This window comes from Microtus pennsylvanicus, chromosome 21, assembly GCF_037038515.1.
Source record: "Microtus pennsylvanicus isolate mMicPen1 chromosome 21, mMicPen1.hap1, whole genome shotgun sequence".
NCBI lineage: Eukaryota > Metazoa > Chordata > Mammalia > Rodentia > Cricetidae > Microtus > Microtus pennsylvanicus.
The window spans coordinates 33,868,131-33,885,841 of record NC_134599.1 but is presented as its reverse complement, the minus strand read 5'-3'; the positions used below and the strand labels follow the sequence as shown (position 1 = coordinate 33,885,841).

Genomic DNA, 17,711 nt, shown 5'->3' with positions numbered 1-17,711 from the left:
TTTTCTGAAATGTGAGATAGCCTTGAGAAGAGAGGTCGGACATGTGGGTCATATATATTATGTAAGTTTTTAATTTCAGGGCTGTTGCAAAGAAGGTTCATAGTACAATCCAGAAAATTAAGAAGGAGGGGAAGATGTCTGAGTGCTTGCTAAAAGCCTTGTTGAACTGTAAAACATTTGAAGAACTAGAACACGTGGTAAGGAACTTTATCTTTTAATGTAATGCATAAATATGTATGATTTGGGGGATCTTTTTACCACTGAGGAAGACCATGCCATAAAGAGCTAATGCCATTGGCCACTGTTACTTAATTCATCAGGGTTTTGGTCCTTTAGTCAATATATATTTACTGAATACCTTTTCATCTGTGCCAGGAACTTGGGTTTACACATACGGTAGTAAATAGTTTTTGCCCTCAAGGAATTTCTAGGCACATAAGGAAGTAGAGCAGGTTGTCAAAGTGTAGAATGCAAAGGAGATGGCACAGCTGGAGATCAAGACATGCGTTCTGCAGCCTATAGTTGGCACAGCTGCCACCATAGTTACTTGTTGGTTTCACATCTGTGTGCTGAGTCAACCACGGATGGAAAATATCGGAAGAACATTGTCTATATTGAACAGGTACATACTTTAAAAACATACCCTCACCTATATAATGTACTCTAACAAATCTGAGTTATCTAGAGGTGACTGGTGTTGACAAGAAGCAGTACAGAGGCTGTGTGGAAGCACCACACCATTCTCCATAGGGAACTTGCTGTGCACAGAGGCCAGGCCCTCATGGGTTCTGTGGTTGGCTTCTATTAGAAGCTATGAGCCGGCAAGAATTCATGAGCATGTCAGGGTTGGCCACTGGGCAACTATGAAGAGAATCTGGAAAAAGAAGGCCTGGTGAGTGAGTGAAGGGTAATTCAACTCGACATCCAGATGAGGAGGTTTTTAGATGAGTAAATCCAAGCAAAGAACTAATCAAGCACATAGAAAATTACAAAGACAAATCTATGACACATAACACTCGTAATCTTAGCTAGTTAATATGAGTTCATCTCTGAGGGGAGAGGGCAGAGCAGAGAGAAGGATGTCTGTGGTGTTCTCAGCATGTCCTCTAGCCCTGCAGCCTTGTTGTAATTTAAGCTTTGAAAACAGACTGCTATTATGTATTCTCTACCTTTTTCTTCCTAGTCTGCTCCATATAAAACGGGGAGCAAAGGCACCAAAGCGCAGAGAGCAAAACAGCTGGGACTAGAAGGAGCAGCGTGGCTACTGCTGGAAAAGCCGGGACAGCTCAACCTGTTGTCTTACGTCAAGCCTGGTGTTAAAGGTACTGGCTCCCTACAAGCCGTCAGCCCTGTTGATGCTTAGCTTTTAGAATGCACACATTTACATTAAACACGTCTTCACTAATGGCCATATGGCTGTCTAGTAACAGCAGGTGAAGAGCAGGTGATTCTAACAGACAAGTCGCCCAGCCTTTTGCTTCCCATGGCCTCCCCACTCTAGTCATTTAGCTGTCGTGCCTCTGCCATTTTCTTTCTGCATTTCCAAGTGTATTCTCGCAACACACATTTCCCCACTTCCTACTTGGTCCTTCTTAATGCCGTCTTTTGTCAGTAGAAGGTCTTGGTTTTATTGTTAATTTATTAATCTTTTAAGATAATTGACATTTTACTTTTAAATGAAACCTCTCCATATCCCAAGATTATAAGGATTCTCATTATCTTTCAAAGCTTTTGTTTTATTTCTGATTATTTTGAAAAAAAACAAACAAACATGTAATTCAAGATCTCTTCAGAAAGAATTTTAATACGCCTGGCATGCACAAAGTGCAAATTGGAGCCTGCTCCTATGCTTCTGTTTCTAAGTAATAAGGGGACTTTGTCTAAAATTTGCTTCTAAATATATTCTGGCCTTTGTGGGTGAGAGAGAATGAGACAGGGCACAAGAGAAAGATCTAAAAGATTATTGCTTTTAGGAGGCTTACTATTCAGTCTGGGCTAGAATTTGCAGTTTTCTTGCCTCATCTTCAAAGTGAAATTATAAATTTCTTAAAAGAAACATTGATTTTTTTATGTTTAAGTAATTATATATATCAAAATATATAATGTTTCGATATATATGCAAAATTAAGTAATTTCTGTAGTCAAACAAAATTGACTTGAAATGAAATTAATATGTGTACTGTCTGACACAGCTTACTTTTTTCTTCTTTTGGTGACAAGAGCACCTAAAATTTATTTTCTTAGCCAAATGCTAATATGCTGTAGATTTCCAGGCTTACTTAGCCCATACAGCTGCAAGTTAACTCCAACCCTAGTCTTTATTTCTCCATCCCAGTTCTAGTTTTTCTTTTACTTTCTCATGATTCTTTAAATTGGGAGACTCACACATCAACAGGGGGCAGTCTGTGATAACAAAATCCATGCCATGTCCATAATTATAGAGAAATATCAGCCATATTCCAGAAAACCTGAATTCATGATTTTAAAAATTGAGTATATGTGTCCGTAAAATACAAATTATCTGTTCACAGAAATATATACTTTTTAATTTGTTTGAGAAAGGACAGTAATGGAAAGAATTATTTGAAGTTAGAGATGGATTACAATGAATACAATCCAAATGTGTTTAATTTTTAATGCGTAATGTGTAAAATTTTTAATTTTATTTGTAGTTGTATTTTCAATGATTTACATTTAGTTTCTAATTTTCGATTTGCAATACGTTGCTTCATTTAGTTACACATTTGCTCTCTGGGTAGGGTGCTGGGGATGGACCCAGGTCCCTGTGCATGCCTTTTTTCCTGCAGACCCAGGTCCCTGTGCATGCCTTTTCTCCTGCAGACCCAGGCCTTCCTTTTGCTGATTGCATTTCATATTTTAACTGTAGCTGAGCCTGAGTAGTCCAGCCTTTAGAGTCATTGTAGTGGTGGGGGCGGTCTGCCCACCACGGAGAACAGCTGCAGCGAGATTTCTGCCTATTGTTCCTTGTGGCTGATTCTTTGCCTTCTGTTTTCCTGTCTTCTTTGATACAGTGGTCTCTTTGGTTGCCAGGTATACTGCATTCCTACCAGACAGGCCTTTGATAACCACCTCTCTTAAAAACTTCTTTTGTTCTTCGATAGGTTCATCTATCTCCACCCACCTCCCTCCTCTCACTGCCCTGGCAACTCCTCAACACGTGCTCATCCCGTCTTCACCCCCCCTGTTTCCTCCTTTTGTTTTTGTTTTGTTGTTAATATAACTTACTGTGTCTATTACTGCTCCTGCTGGAATATTGACCGATCTTCTTGGCTTGACCTTGCGCAGGGAACCATAACAGCATTGAGTTCAGGAGTGCAGTGGCCATGGCATGTCCCAGACTCAGCATTTCACAGCCCTCTTCCCCATCTGCCCCCTTTTCTGTTCTCAGGATTTGTGGGGTCCATTTAAGGGGACACACTCCACAGTCACTTACTGTCAACACTGTGATTAGTTAGGAGTCTCTATGAGCTTCAGCCCACTGCAAATATGCTTCTCCAGCCAGAGCTAAAAGCAGCACTGTTCTATAGTGTAAACATAAATCCTGTTCTACATCCCTTTTAATTGTCACATATGATGATATATGGGATACATGATGGTTGACACCAGGTAGTGACACTTCTGATCATGTGACTAGCTCAGGACCACCATTGACACTGTGGTTCGCTCTCTTTTTTTTAAAGATTTTATTTTTCTTTGTATGTGTCTGTGCACATAAATGCAGGTGCTTGTGGCAACAGTAGGGTGTTGGATCCCCTGGAGCTGGAGTAGCAGTGGTTGGGACCTCAATTCTTGTCCTTTGCAAGAGTTGCAAGCGCTCTTAACCACAAGCCATCTCTCTAGCTCCCCATGTCCTTCTCCTCAGATGAAATTATCCTGTCCACAGCCTTTTTACAAAATTTATTTATTTAATTTTACAAATAGTGACAATTGGTTTGTCACTGTAATTTTTTTTTTTTTTTTTGAGACAGGGTTCCTCTGTAGCTTTGGGGTCTGTCCTGGAACTAGCTCTGTAGACCAGGCTGGCCTCAAACTCACAGAGATTTGCCTGCCTCTGCCTCTTGAGTGCTGGGATTGAAGGTGTGAGCCACCACTGCCTGGCTGTCACTGTGGTTCTTACAGACACAGTGGGGTGGGACTTTCTCTGGACTTTATCTAATCTCATATACAGAGAATTACGCTTAGTTCCAAATAACTATGTACTGTGTTAGTACTTTTCTGTTGCTGTTATAAGCACTACCATCAAAACAACTTCTGGGAAAGAGAGTTTGTTTTAGCTTGCAGTTCCAAAGGGATGAGAGTCTTTTATGGCTAGGCAACTGCAGTAAGCCGAGAGCTCACATCTTCAACCACAGGTATGACGCACAGAACAGACTGAGTGTAGGGTAGGCTGTAAACACTCAAAGCCTGTCCCAGCGAGTACCTCTTCTAGCTGGGGACCAAGGGTTCGGATGCCATGGGAACATTCTCTTTCAAACCCCCACATGCTGCGTTTTAAATTTTGTTTGAAATGTTTCTTCCTTCTCACTTCCCCCTCACTCTTCATGTTCTGCACATATACATGACCACTCTCAATTCTATTACCATGTTGGTTTTTTCTAAAGAAATATTTTAATAATTCCCATTATTCTTCAGAGAAATATTTCTGAAAGCCAGATATTTCGGTTTTGTTTTGTTTTTCTCTTTTCTCTCTCAGTAGTAGATATTTCTTACTTTCTGCAGACTAAGAACTTGATCTGAATGGAAATCTATACTGTACCACAGATGGGCATCGTCCTGGGATCCAAGCATCTCTGTGTTGATGGGCCTGATGGTGCTGGTACAGATGAAAGAAATGCTGGCTTTTCAATTTTTTTTTTTTGTAGTCACAGTTGTTATTCCAAGACGTCTCAGATCCTGTTACTGTATAAATTTTATTATTTGATTTTTCTGGTTCCTTCTTTGTTCCTTTTTTGTCTTGAGATGCTCGCCTTGGAGCCTGTAGTCAGCTTAAAAGAACACCCAGGAGTGGGGCTTTTTCAGACATGTGGACAGTGTTTCCAGTCTTTCTGTCTAGAGCAGATAGGCGTGCGATAGGAAAGACTGCCCAGATGACTTGTAATTTCTGCCTTCCTCTGAGAGCCACTGCTCCAGGGAGGTGACACGGACTCTTCCTAGCAGTGGTTGTACAAAGCTCTTGTCCGTCATCTGCGTTGCTCCTGCCATCTAAGAACCTGCAGCTTTGACCCAAGGACAGTCCTTAGACTATGGTAATTTTAATTATAAAGATTCGATGTGTGTGTGAGACTTCCTAGGGGTGCTCTTCCCCGAGGCGAGGCCCTTCTGTTGCTGCCCTCAGTAGTGTTTCCCCGTAGACACTTGTGCTACTGAGCTGTCGCCCTGGTGGTGTACTTCTCTGTGTGATGGTGCTCGGAGGTGCTTGGGGCCCATGCCACTCGAGTAATAAAACCCAGAGACATTCAGGTTCAACCCGAAAACCAGAAAAGCAAAACAGCCACACCATTAGGGAAGTCTTACCTCTCCCAAGGCTGCACGACCACAGACTAAGACTAGTGTTGGGATTAAAGTGTGAACCACCACCACCACCTGGATTTGTTTCTGCTTTGAATTTGTGTAGCCCAGGGTGGCCTTGAACTCACAGAAATCTGTCTGCCTCTGCCTCTCAAATCTTGGGATTAAAGGTGCGCACCACCACTGCCTGACCTCTAGTGACTTAGCTGTGCCCTCCTGATCTTTAGGCAAGTTTTATTAAAACATAAATAAAATATCACTATAGGCTCTAGTTGTTAGCGCAGAGTGAATAGTTTTCTTAGCTCAAGATCCATCCAGGGAGAATAGTAGCATATGAATTCATACTGTGTGCTACAACCATTCTAAATCCTTAGCATATACAGGTTTCCATATTGTAAAAGTAATTTGTCGCTAAATTTTTCCTCATATAGAAATTCTTCTAAAGTGTAAGTAGAATTCCTATTAATTTCAATTCATGTTTCTTTAAAGTAAGTACTACTTCAGTATTACCATAAATTATTATAACACAACTAAGTAGGTATTTTGTCTTTACTAAATATGCCAGAATAAGTTTGTTGTCCTGTTTGCTTTGTTTTTTCTACCTTTTACTCATGAAAACTATGATCACAGAAAAACATACTTATGACATTCAGTGATTCTGTAATTCAAGCCTTGATGTAAATTCACAACAGCATAATGCAAATGAAACAATGAAGACTAGAGAAATGAAAGAACCCAACGCAAATGCTCTCTTGTCTGCCATGATACCCTTGCAGCTATTTCACGACTGCCTGTAGACGTTGCCCCGTGAAGTCTGGGATTGTCTTTATGAAATATGAGAAATTCAGATGGGTCACTTACAACCTGGAAATGCCTCATGCTAAAATATCAATATTAATAAAATTGCCTGAAAGGGCAAATTTTTATAACCCATAAAATTTCATATCTTGGGTTATGATTGATGCATACATGTTTCTTACAACATTTAATCTTTGTAACTAGATGAGAGAAGTAATGATTACTCAATGTTTAAGGGAAACTGAGGCAGAGAATGCAAATAACCTCTTCCAGGTCCCAGAATTGGTAGGTGGTAGAGCCCAGAGCCGACCAGCTTTGTGCTCACTGGTGCACAGTGTTGGGAAAGGCCCTGCATATTGCTCCTAGAGCTGTGCTGCTTTGGGTGCGCAAGTGAGTCACTCCCATGGTGTTTTCTTTCCTAAGTTTGTTAACTTAAGATTTTATATTAACTGGAATTTAGTTTATTGTGTCTAATTATAGACCTTACAGCCAATCTTACACTTCCTGCTTCTGGTCTCCTTCTACCTTCCTAAAGGCCTGTCCGAACTCAAGGATATTGAGACAGGAGTACAACACATTTTAGCAGACATGATTGCTAAAGACAAGGACACGCTTAACTTCATTCGGGACTTGTAAGTATTTTTTTGGGGGGGCTTTCTGTTTTGTGGGATTCACACTATTAAGGTCCCATGGTTAGTGTTAACCCTGTGTTCATTTAAAGCTGGTCTTCAGGCTTTTCCTTTTTAAACTAAATTTGTTCAAACAGTACAATCCTAATATGTAAAATAGTTAAAGTTGGTTTTGTTTTTAATTTTTTAATTTAACTGCATTGATGTTTTGCCATGGGTGTCAGGTCCCCTGGAACTGGAGTCACAGACAGTTGCGAGCTGCCATGTGGGTGCTGGGAATTGAACCCTGGTCATATGGAAGAGCAGCTGGTACTCTTAACCGCTGAACCATCTGTCCAGCCCAGTTAAAGTTGTTTTAATTGGATTATGGTAAGAGGGCCTGGAAGTCTGCCTTCCTGTCCTCTGTATCCTCAGATGCCCCAGTGGAGACTCGGATGAGTACAGTTTACCCAGTGCTTGACAAGATGTTATTTGAGAGAGTTTGTGTTCCTTTGGAGCAGGTGGCATTGCTTTTGTTCTGTGCTAGTTTGTTGATCCTTTCTGGGATTTACTGTTCTGTTAGTTCCTCTTGTGTCACTATGGTGAGAGGCCTGATGTAAACCACTTAATGGAGGAAAGTTTTACTTTGGCTCATGGCTTCGGAGGGCTCAGGCCATCATCATGGTAAGTGGGTGTGGTGGAGCTGAGCAGTTCACATGATGGCAGCAGTGCTGGCTGCCTTTCTTCCTTTTCCCCTTATTCAACCATTCCATCATGGGATGGTGCTGCCCACATCTATGGTGCGTCTTTCCCAGTCCTTCCCCTTTGATAGTACCGTCACAGGCATGCCAGTGTCCTGCGCAAGCCTCACTAATCTCTTGGGTGTTCTAAATCCAGCTAAATTGGTAAACCAATCATTATGTCTGTGTTGGGTTGCCTTGACAATGTTTGATGCCAGGTATGGATGGAAATACTGGTCCAAAGTGCATTTTAGCTGTTGGAGAGAACAGCTCGGCTGTGGCATCACAGTCTAGTTTTAGAAGGGTGGAGGACTTTTGTCAGAGCTTACTTGGGATTACAGTTTTGATCTTCTGTGAAAGAGCCTTTAAATCAGGTGTAGTGGCACAAGCCTTTAATCCTAACACTGGGGAGGCAGAGGCAGGATACCGAGACAGAGGGGTAGGGCCGTAGTACAGAGACAGACTTTGACTTTTTTTTTTTTTTTTTACTGATTTTTATTGAGCTCTACATTTTTCTCTGCTCCCCTCTCTGCCTCTCCCCTTCCCTTCTCCCAAGGTCCCCATGCTCCCAATTTACTCATGAGATCTGTATTTTTCTACTTTTCATGTAGATTAAATCTATGTATGTCTCTCTTAGGGTCCTCATTGTTGTCTAAGTTCTCTGAGATTGTGATATGTGAGCCAGTTCTCTTTGCTTTATGTTTAAAAACCACTTATGAGTGAGTACATGTGATAATTATCTTTCTGTGTCTGGGTTGCCTCACTCAAAATGATGTTTTCTAGCTCCATCCATTTTCCTGCAAAATTCAAGATGTCGTTATTTTGTTCTGCTATGTATTGTGTAAATGTATCACATTTCCTTAGCCATTCTTTGGTCCAGGGGCATTTAGGTTGTTTCCAGGTTCTGGCTATGACAGACATTGATTTAAAACCCCTTTCTTTCCTTCTCCCCCTCCCATTCTCATTCCCTCCTTCCCTCCTTCCTTCCCTCCCTCCCCCTCCCTCCCTCCCTCCCTCCCTCCCTCCCTCCCTCCCTCCCTCCCTCCCTCTCTCTCTCTCTCTCTCTCTCTCTCTCTCTCTCTCTCTTCCTCTCTCTTTATGTACCAGTTTTATAGTTTTGGTTGTGAGCCTACCCTTGAACAGCGGAGCCATCTCTTTGGCCCAGTGGTTCTCAACCTTCCTAATTCTGCAACCCTTTAATGCAGTTCCTCATGTTGTGATGACCCCAACATAAAATTTTATTGCTACTTCATACCTGTAGTCTTGCTACTGCTGTGAGTTGTAATCTAAATATCTAATATGCAGCTCCAAAAGGGTTGAGGACCACTGCTTAACCCAGTGTCCCAGTTTTCCATATTGTTCTGGTACTCCTTTTGCCCCTTCTTATTTTTAGGTCGACAGTGACTCCCTAACTGACTAGGGAAGTGTGACTAGATGATTGGCTTGATTCCTAGCAGTCATGTCAGCATTGAGTGTTCATAGACAGGATTTCCCTGTATAGCCCTAGCTGCCCTGGAACTTGCTATGTAGACCAGTCTGGCCTCTAACTCAGAGTTCTTCTGTGTTGAGATTAAAGGTGCAAGCTGGCAGAGTCCTTTTGATGGGATAGTAATGTCAGTTTCTTACTTGGGCATCATTAGCCAAATTTCATTTGGTAATGGCTTAACATTTTTCTTTCCTTCATTTCATATAAACTTATAAAATGTAAAGCTCACATAAATGTTTGATTTTTAATATTTGTATATCTGATCAGGTGCCAACATAGATACATTTGTATCCAGTCATCTCTTGCAAAAGTATCCTCAAAAAAAGTAAATGAAAAAGATGTTGGTAAGTTTCAACTTTACCAGAACTTCTCCTGCAACATAAGGAACATCCATCATCACCAGGTAAATAAGAACACTGCCTCCTATAGTAGTAATAATGATAATACTTTTATTAAAAATTTAGAAGTTTTATGCCAACTATTTTATTAGTTTATATAAAACTTGTAAAAATACTGTATTTTCTGACTTCACAAATGGAGAACTGAAGACCCTGAGAAGTCAGTGACACTGGAAATTCTTATTAGAGCTGACAGTGTGACAACCGACATCACTTGCATCTGTCTGGTGAGGTCTGAAGCACTATTAACAAAAACCCAGAGACAGAAATTAGGGTTCAACCTGAAGGTCAGAAAAGCAAACAGCCAGTCACTGGCTCTTACCCCTACCTCAGTCTGAAATGACGATCCTGCTTCCAGGAATCTCAGAAGGAGACTGCGTGAGTGAGCGTTGTCTCCTCCAGTTTTATATTCCCCTCTAGTGCTGGGATTAAAGGCTTGCACTACAACTGCCTGGTTTCTATGGCAAACTAGTGTGGCTACTGGGATTAAGGGTGTGTGTCATCCCGGCCTGGTCCGTAAGGCTGATCAGTGCAGCTGTTTTGCTCTCTGAACTTCAGGAAAATTTTATTTATTAAAATACAAATGAAGTATCACTATAGAGGTCCATTAGACCCTGCTTTCAGTGTGCTTAGTATGAGCACAGATCATTCCCAAGACAATTACAGTCCAATGCCTGATTTAGAATACAGTATATATGGTCTCATTTGGTTTCATGAATCATACATAGTCATTATACCTCAGCCTTCTGATTTCGTTTTTTAGCTTGTATCTCCCTAAATATCTATTTATTTATTTTACTAAATGTGGTCATAGGCAGTGTACTGTGCAGAATGTAATTTAAATAGCACAGTGGCAGGAGAAGTGTTTCAAGAGAAAATTACAATGTACTGATTTTTCTGTTTACATATATAGTTACTATAACCAGTGTTCTATATTTCTTTTTATGGCTTTGAGCTGTGGGTTAGCGTTTTTCATTCCAGCCTTAGCAACACTAATATTTCATGTGGAGCAGGTCTAATAAAGTTAGACTGCCATAGATTTTATTTTGCTTGGGAATTATAATTCATTTTTCTTTTTAACTGTAACTGTTGTAGAATGTCCACAGTATAAAATGTACACTCTTCACCATGTGTATACCATTTAGTGACTCATAGTGTTGTGAACTGGCCATCCCAAAATTTGAATGTTGTTTTATATGTGAGAAATCTGATGTTAGTCTAATTCTCTGTGTTCTATGGATGCAAACATGTCTTGTGTTATTTCATTTATTATTTTTGTTGGTTTGATGGTTCGTTTGAGAGGCAAGGGGGTGATTTGAATTGAGAGACTACCAGTATTCTCCCAAGGTGAAGGTCCTCATGAAACATTTTAAAATGATTTTCTCCCTGTCTACATTTTACAGCCTGTGTAGAGAAGCTAATAAAACATGTTAGAATTCTTTATCTTTTGTGTGATAATTAATTATTTGATTATCACAATGTAATTTTAAATATATGGTTATGCAAACATGAAACTCACCTTTTTTCTCATTGTAACATGATTCATTCATCCCACAAATATTTCTTGAGTATTCATATTGTGGTGGATTTTGAAGTATGGTGGTGACACGGGCACTGTCCTTGAAAAGTTGAAATAGTTCATTACTTTATAATTACTTTTTAACTTTTATGTGTATAAATTTTTTGCTTGCATATATGTATATGCACCACATGGCTTGCCTGTTTGCCCACAGAGACCAGAAAAGGACACTGATACTGGATTCCCCGGAACTGGAGTTTGCAGATGGTTGTAAACCTCTATGTGGGTGCTCGGAACCAAACTCTGGTCCCCTGTAAGAGCTGCAAGTGCTTTTAACCACTGAGCCATCTCTCCAGCCCCATTACTTTTTGTCTAAAGTTGCTTATTTTACTTTTTTGTGCCCTGGATTTGTTATAGGTGATGAAACACATAATTTATAAAGTTTAGGTATAATGGAGATGGTTTACTTAGTTTTAGATTACAAATATAGGATAATAAAACAGTGACTTGCAATATTACCCACAGTGAGGGCTGAGAGCATAGTTCTGGTAAAGTGGTTGCCTAGAATGTGGGAGGCCCTGTCTTCTTCCATTCCATATTATACACACACACACACACACACACACACACACACACACACACACACACACTATATATATATATATATATATCTAAAAATGTATCAGTGATCATATGAATTTACTAAAATTCATTTTGCAAGAATGATTTTGGTATCATATTTTGTCTGTGTGTGTATGTATTTAAACAATATTTTGTTTTATACATGTCATATCTGATATTTATTTATGATTGATACAGTCTTCTGGAGATGATAGTACTCAAGCCTGAGAAATGCTAGTTTGAAAAACACTCTGTGTTTTAAGGACTTTTCAGGTTCTTGTGTGCCCGAGGGTTGCTGCTGGGTCATAGCTAGTTTCTAGTATCTGAAACATCTTCCATGTGACCATGCCAGCACATGACCCCCCAGAAGACAGATGGACGGCATGCTGACAGGCCCTGGGAAAGCAGCACTGCCGTAGCTGTTGTCTGTTCATCATCCCATCTGCATCTTCCTTCCTCTGCTCATGGCTTTACCCCTCATTCTTTGCGTTCTTCTTCTTTTCTGCTGCTTCTCTCGCTGCTGACCTACCCCCTTTGCTGTAATCCTGCCTCACATCGGTACATAGTTGTAGCTTCAGCTTCTCCCCCTAGCTCTGATTTCTATGTTTAAGAAGATGCATTCAGCTCTCAGTTTATTGAGTGCTTTCATCAGAAAGGGCTGCTAGATTTTGTCAGATATTTCTGAGTCTATTAAGATGATCATGAGCTCTTTTTAATCAATTGGCACAATTCGGAACATCAGTTATAAAAATAACTAAAAAGGTAGTATGTCTGCATGTGTTTGTTCATGTGCCCATGTGCATACCTTTATGTGGGTTTGGGGGGATCTTAACTTAGGTTCTCATGCACACTGACCCATTTCCCAGCTCTCATTATGATTTTCTTTATAAGAGAGATGTATTAGTTTAAGAATGTATAAATTGTTTTTAATACATTCCTTTGTAAATAAAAAATAAAAATGATATGTTCTTGACTAGATAGATGCTTAATTATTTTTTTTAATAAATATAGACTGGTTAAGTTTATCTTGTTTTATTGATCATCAGTCTTTGCCATATGTTTGTGTCAGATTCTGGCCATTAACCGTGGAGAGAATTTGAAGATACTGACAGTGAAGGTCAACATTTCTGATGGAGTGAAAAACGAGTTCTGTAGGTGGTGCCTCCAAAACAGGTATGTTTATGGCTACCCAAACAATTTGCTTTCTAAAATACCGTTCTGATATTATTGTATATTGATATGAAAAGATGTATATTATTAAAAAAGAAAGTGACAACATTTTGCATTAAAAAATTAATATGAGATAGAGAAATTGCTCAATGGGTAATGGTGCTTGCTGTCTGAGTTTGGGCCCTAGTAGGAGATTACCAACTTCCACAAGTTGTCCTTTGTCTGTGTCTAATAAAAATAATGTGTAAGAAGAAAGTATGTTTGAGACATATACTTAAATAGGGACTAATCCGTGAAGAGAGTAAGAGATGGTTAATGATGATTGTCTTTGAGGAGAGGGCTTTTACTTCAGTATAGTCATGTGACTTCTAAAGTGGGCATTGACGAAACACGTATCTGATTTTGGTTTTGTAATTATTATGGAGTTGAAAACTTCCTAATGCTTACTGAACACAAAAGTCAAGAAGCAGCAAGAAGAAAAATATTTGCAAGAAAAGAAAAAAGAACGCCCCAAGAAAATTGATAGTGAATGGTGCTGTAGCAGCTTGGGGAGGCCTTTCTGGGCTGCTAGGAAGTCTGAAACCATGTACCACAGCACCAGCAGCAGCACTCCCTCAAGGGGAGCCTAGTAGGCTCTTGGGAAGGCATTTAGGGAGACCTTGTTATCGTGGGACAACAGGTGGCAGCTCCTCAGATCTCACAGCCACTCAAGACCCTCCACTGACAAGATGTGGAGGAAGAACAGCAATACTGATGGTTCTGACACAGTGTAGCCCTCAGGTAATATGTGAGTTTTTAACCAAAAAAAAAAAAAAAAAAGAGGAAAAATAAAATCTTTGATGTAGAAAAAACTTATAGAATGAGAGTATAAAGGAAATATGTTTGTGTAGCTTTGCTATATTTCAAACTTTTATTGAATAAAGAAAAAAATTAATTTGGTGCAGCCTAAGTGCATGGCATTTAGAGTCTTGAGTCATGTCCTTAACCTGTCCCATCACTCGGTGCTCACTGACTCACCCACAGCTCTATGTAGGAAGTGCCTGCAGAAGCACTCTGTATGGTACGTCTCTATACCATACTTTCCTGTGCTTATTCTGCGCTTAAGTGTGTTTAGATTTATAAGTCCCATTTTGTTGTACTTGATGCAGTATATAACTTAGTGACAAACTGTACAGAGTCACAGTCTGCAAACCATAGCCTATCCATAGAGGCCCATATAGGCACACTCTGTGACGTTTGCACAGTGACATCATCTATATGATACATTTATATAGTCTTCAGAAGCCATCTTTATTATTAAATGATATATGAAGTACCTTGCTATGCGATTTGAATATTTTATAGAACATGCTTTTCCTTGTGAAAAAAACAAATCAACAAAAATGTCACCTGTACATTCATGCCTGATAAGTTATCTGCTAAAACTTGAAACAGTAATGTAGTTTATATCATATTACAGTTTAATTGAACAGATTATATGTGATTTATCTAAAATACTTTGCACAGTAAAGCTATTGAAATAATGGTTAAACTTGCCAGATGTGTTAAAAAAGGCCTTAAGCAACTTTTAAAATTAAACTTCTCATCTGTTAATAGAACCTTTGAAGATAGCAGCTGCGTGTGTATAGTTTCTTGACTTTTAGTTTAAGTTTTGCTTCATGAGTTTGAGTCTCAACGACAACCTACTTGATTGCTACAGCAGATTTTATAGCTTCCGTGTGGTTGAGAAAGCCAATGCAAAGACATAAAGTTACTCAGATTGCTGCTGCTGTAGATTTTGTATATGCTGATTAGTAGCCTTCTTGGGAGAGCTTGCCAGGAAATCTACTTGAAAAGCTGGTCAGATGTTCTTTAGGAATTAACACTCTCCTCCAACAGTGTTCTTATATTAGTTCAATGGAAGTCAGTTTGCTTCAAGCCAGTTCCACCAAGGATCAGCTAATAATGCTATGAAGGAAGCTGTCAAGTCAAACAGGAGTCTGTGTTGGTAGAGAAGTTATACTGTATCCATACAGTAGCATTCTGTGCGTCTATTTTAAAAACATTGAGTTGGAGCTAAAGTTGAGATAGAAATTGTTAGCACTCAGGAGGACAAGGTCAAAGCCATGAGTTTGTGGCTAGCCTGGGCTATATAGTGAGATCTTTTTTTTTTTTTTTTGAGACAGGGTTTGTCCCAGAACTAGCTCTTGTAGACCAGGCTGGCCTCGAACTCCCAGAGATCCGCCTGCCTCTGCCTCCCCAGTGCTGGGATTAAAGGCCTGTGCCACCACCGCCAGGCTATAGTGAGATCTTATCTTAAAAAGAAAAGCTAAACCAAACCAAATACTATCACCAGCTCAAACCCAAAACAGTACAAAGATGATTTATAATAGGATCTCACTGGTTATGAGCAATCTGCTTTTACACTAGAAGAAAATTTCTGAGACATTAATAAAGGGTTTACTCCTTAGCTCTCGTGTGAGATTTTTAATGTTCTGTCTTATGCTTTCTGTATAGTTATCATTTTTGTTTTTCAAATAACATATTTTATTTATCTGCTGATAATTTCATATATTTATACAATGTATCTTGAACATATTCTCCCATTATTGTCTTTCTTCAGCTCCCTCTACTGTCCCCTACTACATCTTTCTCACAATTTCATGGCCTCCTTTGTTGTTGTTAGTAACCCTCTGAGCAAAACTCGTGCTTTGTATATGAATATGAGTGTGGCATCATGCATTGGCATATCGACAACCTAGCAGTGACATCCTCAGAGGAGAGTGCCTGCCTCTCTCCCTTACAACCATCCTCCTGCATAGCTCCTCCAGGTTGGGGCCACTTCCTATTTTATGCTTGACTTATGTGTGCAACACCATGTCATGTTTAGAAGTCAGCGTTTCACAGCTCTCTTCCTCATCTCCTAGCTTTTACTCGTCTCTCTGCTCTCTTTTCTGTGATGCTGTCTGAGCCCTGAATTGGGAAGTCAGTATAGTTGGTCAACTACAGCTGAGCAGTCACAGTTGCTTAGCTTGGCATGTTGACCCATTCTGAGTTTCTGTGTTAACCACTCCCCTCTGCAAAAAGAAGCGTCTCTGACCAAAGTTGGAAGCAATTATACAATGAGAATAAATATATAGTTAGAAGGCATCATGACCATTTACTGTAACAACATTAGGTTCTTCTCTAGGGCCTATGATCTCCTTAATCATAGATTTTTGATTCAGACATGCAAGATTTATGTTGTGTTTTTATTTTCCTTCAGTGCTGGTATTTTTAAAAAATTTTTTCTTGATTTCTTCAATGATTGAGTTATTCAGTAGTGTATTGTTTAGTCTTCAGGAGCTTGTTTACTTTCTGTAGTTTCTATTGCTGTTGATAGGTAGTTTTATGTTGCGGTCAGGTAGAATACAGTGGTTCTCCCATCCCCACCCCCAATTTTCCTGTGCTTAATGAGAATTGTTTTTGCCCTTTTTAACATGGCCAGTTTTGGAGATCACATTACTGCAGTGGTGTTGTCTTTACTATATCTCTTCATTCTGTAGAAGGAGCTGCGGGCTGTGTTCCTGCCTCCCTGCTCCCAGCCGCCTGGCTAGCTTATGCCCCGAAATAACAACACACAAACTGTATTCATTTGAACACTGCTTGGCCCATTAGCTCTAGCCCTTACTGGCTAATTCTCATATCCCGATCAACCCTTCTCTAATAATCTGTGTAGCACCAGTCTTACCGGGAAAGATTCAGCATGTCTGACCTGGCAGCTTGCTTCATGGCGTTTGCCCCTGAGAGCTGAGCTATGGCGTCTGTCTGAGGCATCTTACCTCACTTCCTCTTCCTCCCAGCATTCTGTTCTGTTTATTCCACCCACCTATGTTCTAACCTATCAGGGCCAAGCAGTTTCTTTATTAATTAACCAGTGACCTTCCTCCATCACAGTAGAGAATTTCTTAAGGAGAACCAGGAGCAGAGGCAGGAGATGATGACAGCTAGACTCGGGTGCTTGTAGGGGGAAACTGTAGATGGATTTGAGCAATCTGCAGGAGGCAGAATTTACAAGGTATCTAATTAAATGATTGGTGGATTGGCTGGGCAGAATTGATGCCTTTTTATGCCTTGAACAAGCTGATGATGGCACTCTTCACCATCATACAGTAATAAATACATTCAGTGCCGTATAGTTATGGGAAAAGTGAGCTAACTGAACTTTTGTGGCTAAGTTAATTACAATAGCAAGGGTTGAATGCATCCTAAGAATGATGTGTAGGTCTGGGCCCCAAAGCAGAAGAGTTTCTCATTTGGATGTGTTGCTTGTAAGAGCATAAATGTGAAGAGGACTCTGAACTTGTCAGATGATGCGAGAGTTTCTATGCTTGCTCTTTAAACAAAAGCGTGTATGAGGAAATGGTCTCAGAAGGTCCCTGCTCACCACCTGGATTGTACAGTAGCAGCTTCTTTCTGAGCTCGCACAGTTGTGTGTCTGACTTGTCGAGTAGATGTCTAGTGTCTGACCCTTGCTGCTGTTTTTCCTGTAGAAACAGGTCTAAGGGACACTATTCCCTGTAGCCAGTTGTGTAATGTAGAGAGAGCCATGAAGGCTGGTTGGAGAGAGCCCGTCATTGTCTTCCCTAGGTGAAGGGAGGAAAGCATATTTGTCTAGTGGCTGAACAAAGAATTTCCTTGTCAGACATGCAGTTCAGGGTATGGACCTTTTCAGTTACTATCTGTCTCCTTTCTGAACTTGGTAGGCTTTGAAGGTTTGGGATTCTTGTTGTCATTCTGGACTATATTGAATGTGGAATTTGGGGTTAGTGAAGTCTTGCAAAGATTTTTCAGAGGTATGTGCCTGTTGAGTTATAAGAACAA

The 17,711-nt window shown here is 40.1% G+C and overlaps 1 protein-coding gene across 1 annotated transcript in view; it reads left to right on the top strand.

Annotated features, from left to right (window-relative positions):
- The window catches only part of Srbd1 (S1 RNA binding domain 1), a 177,522-nt gene that overhangs the window by 19,876 nt on the left and 139,935 nt on the right, over positions 1 to 17,711 (top strand). The window contains exons 6-10 of the mRNA XM_075955407.1: positions 80 to 197; positions 1,184 to 1,322; positions 6,863 to 6,959; positions 9,429 to 9,564; positions 12,769 to 12,872. Coding sequence (XP_075811522.1) covers positions 80 to 197; positions 1,184 to 1,322; positions 6,863 to 6,959; positions 9,429 to 9,564; positions 12,769 to 12,872 — 594 coding nt within the window. The remainder of the gene's footprint in view (positions 1 to 79; positions 198 to 1,183; positions 1,323 to 6,862; positions 6,960 to 9,428; positions 9,565 to 12,768; positions 12,873 to 17,711) is intronic.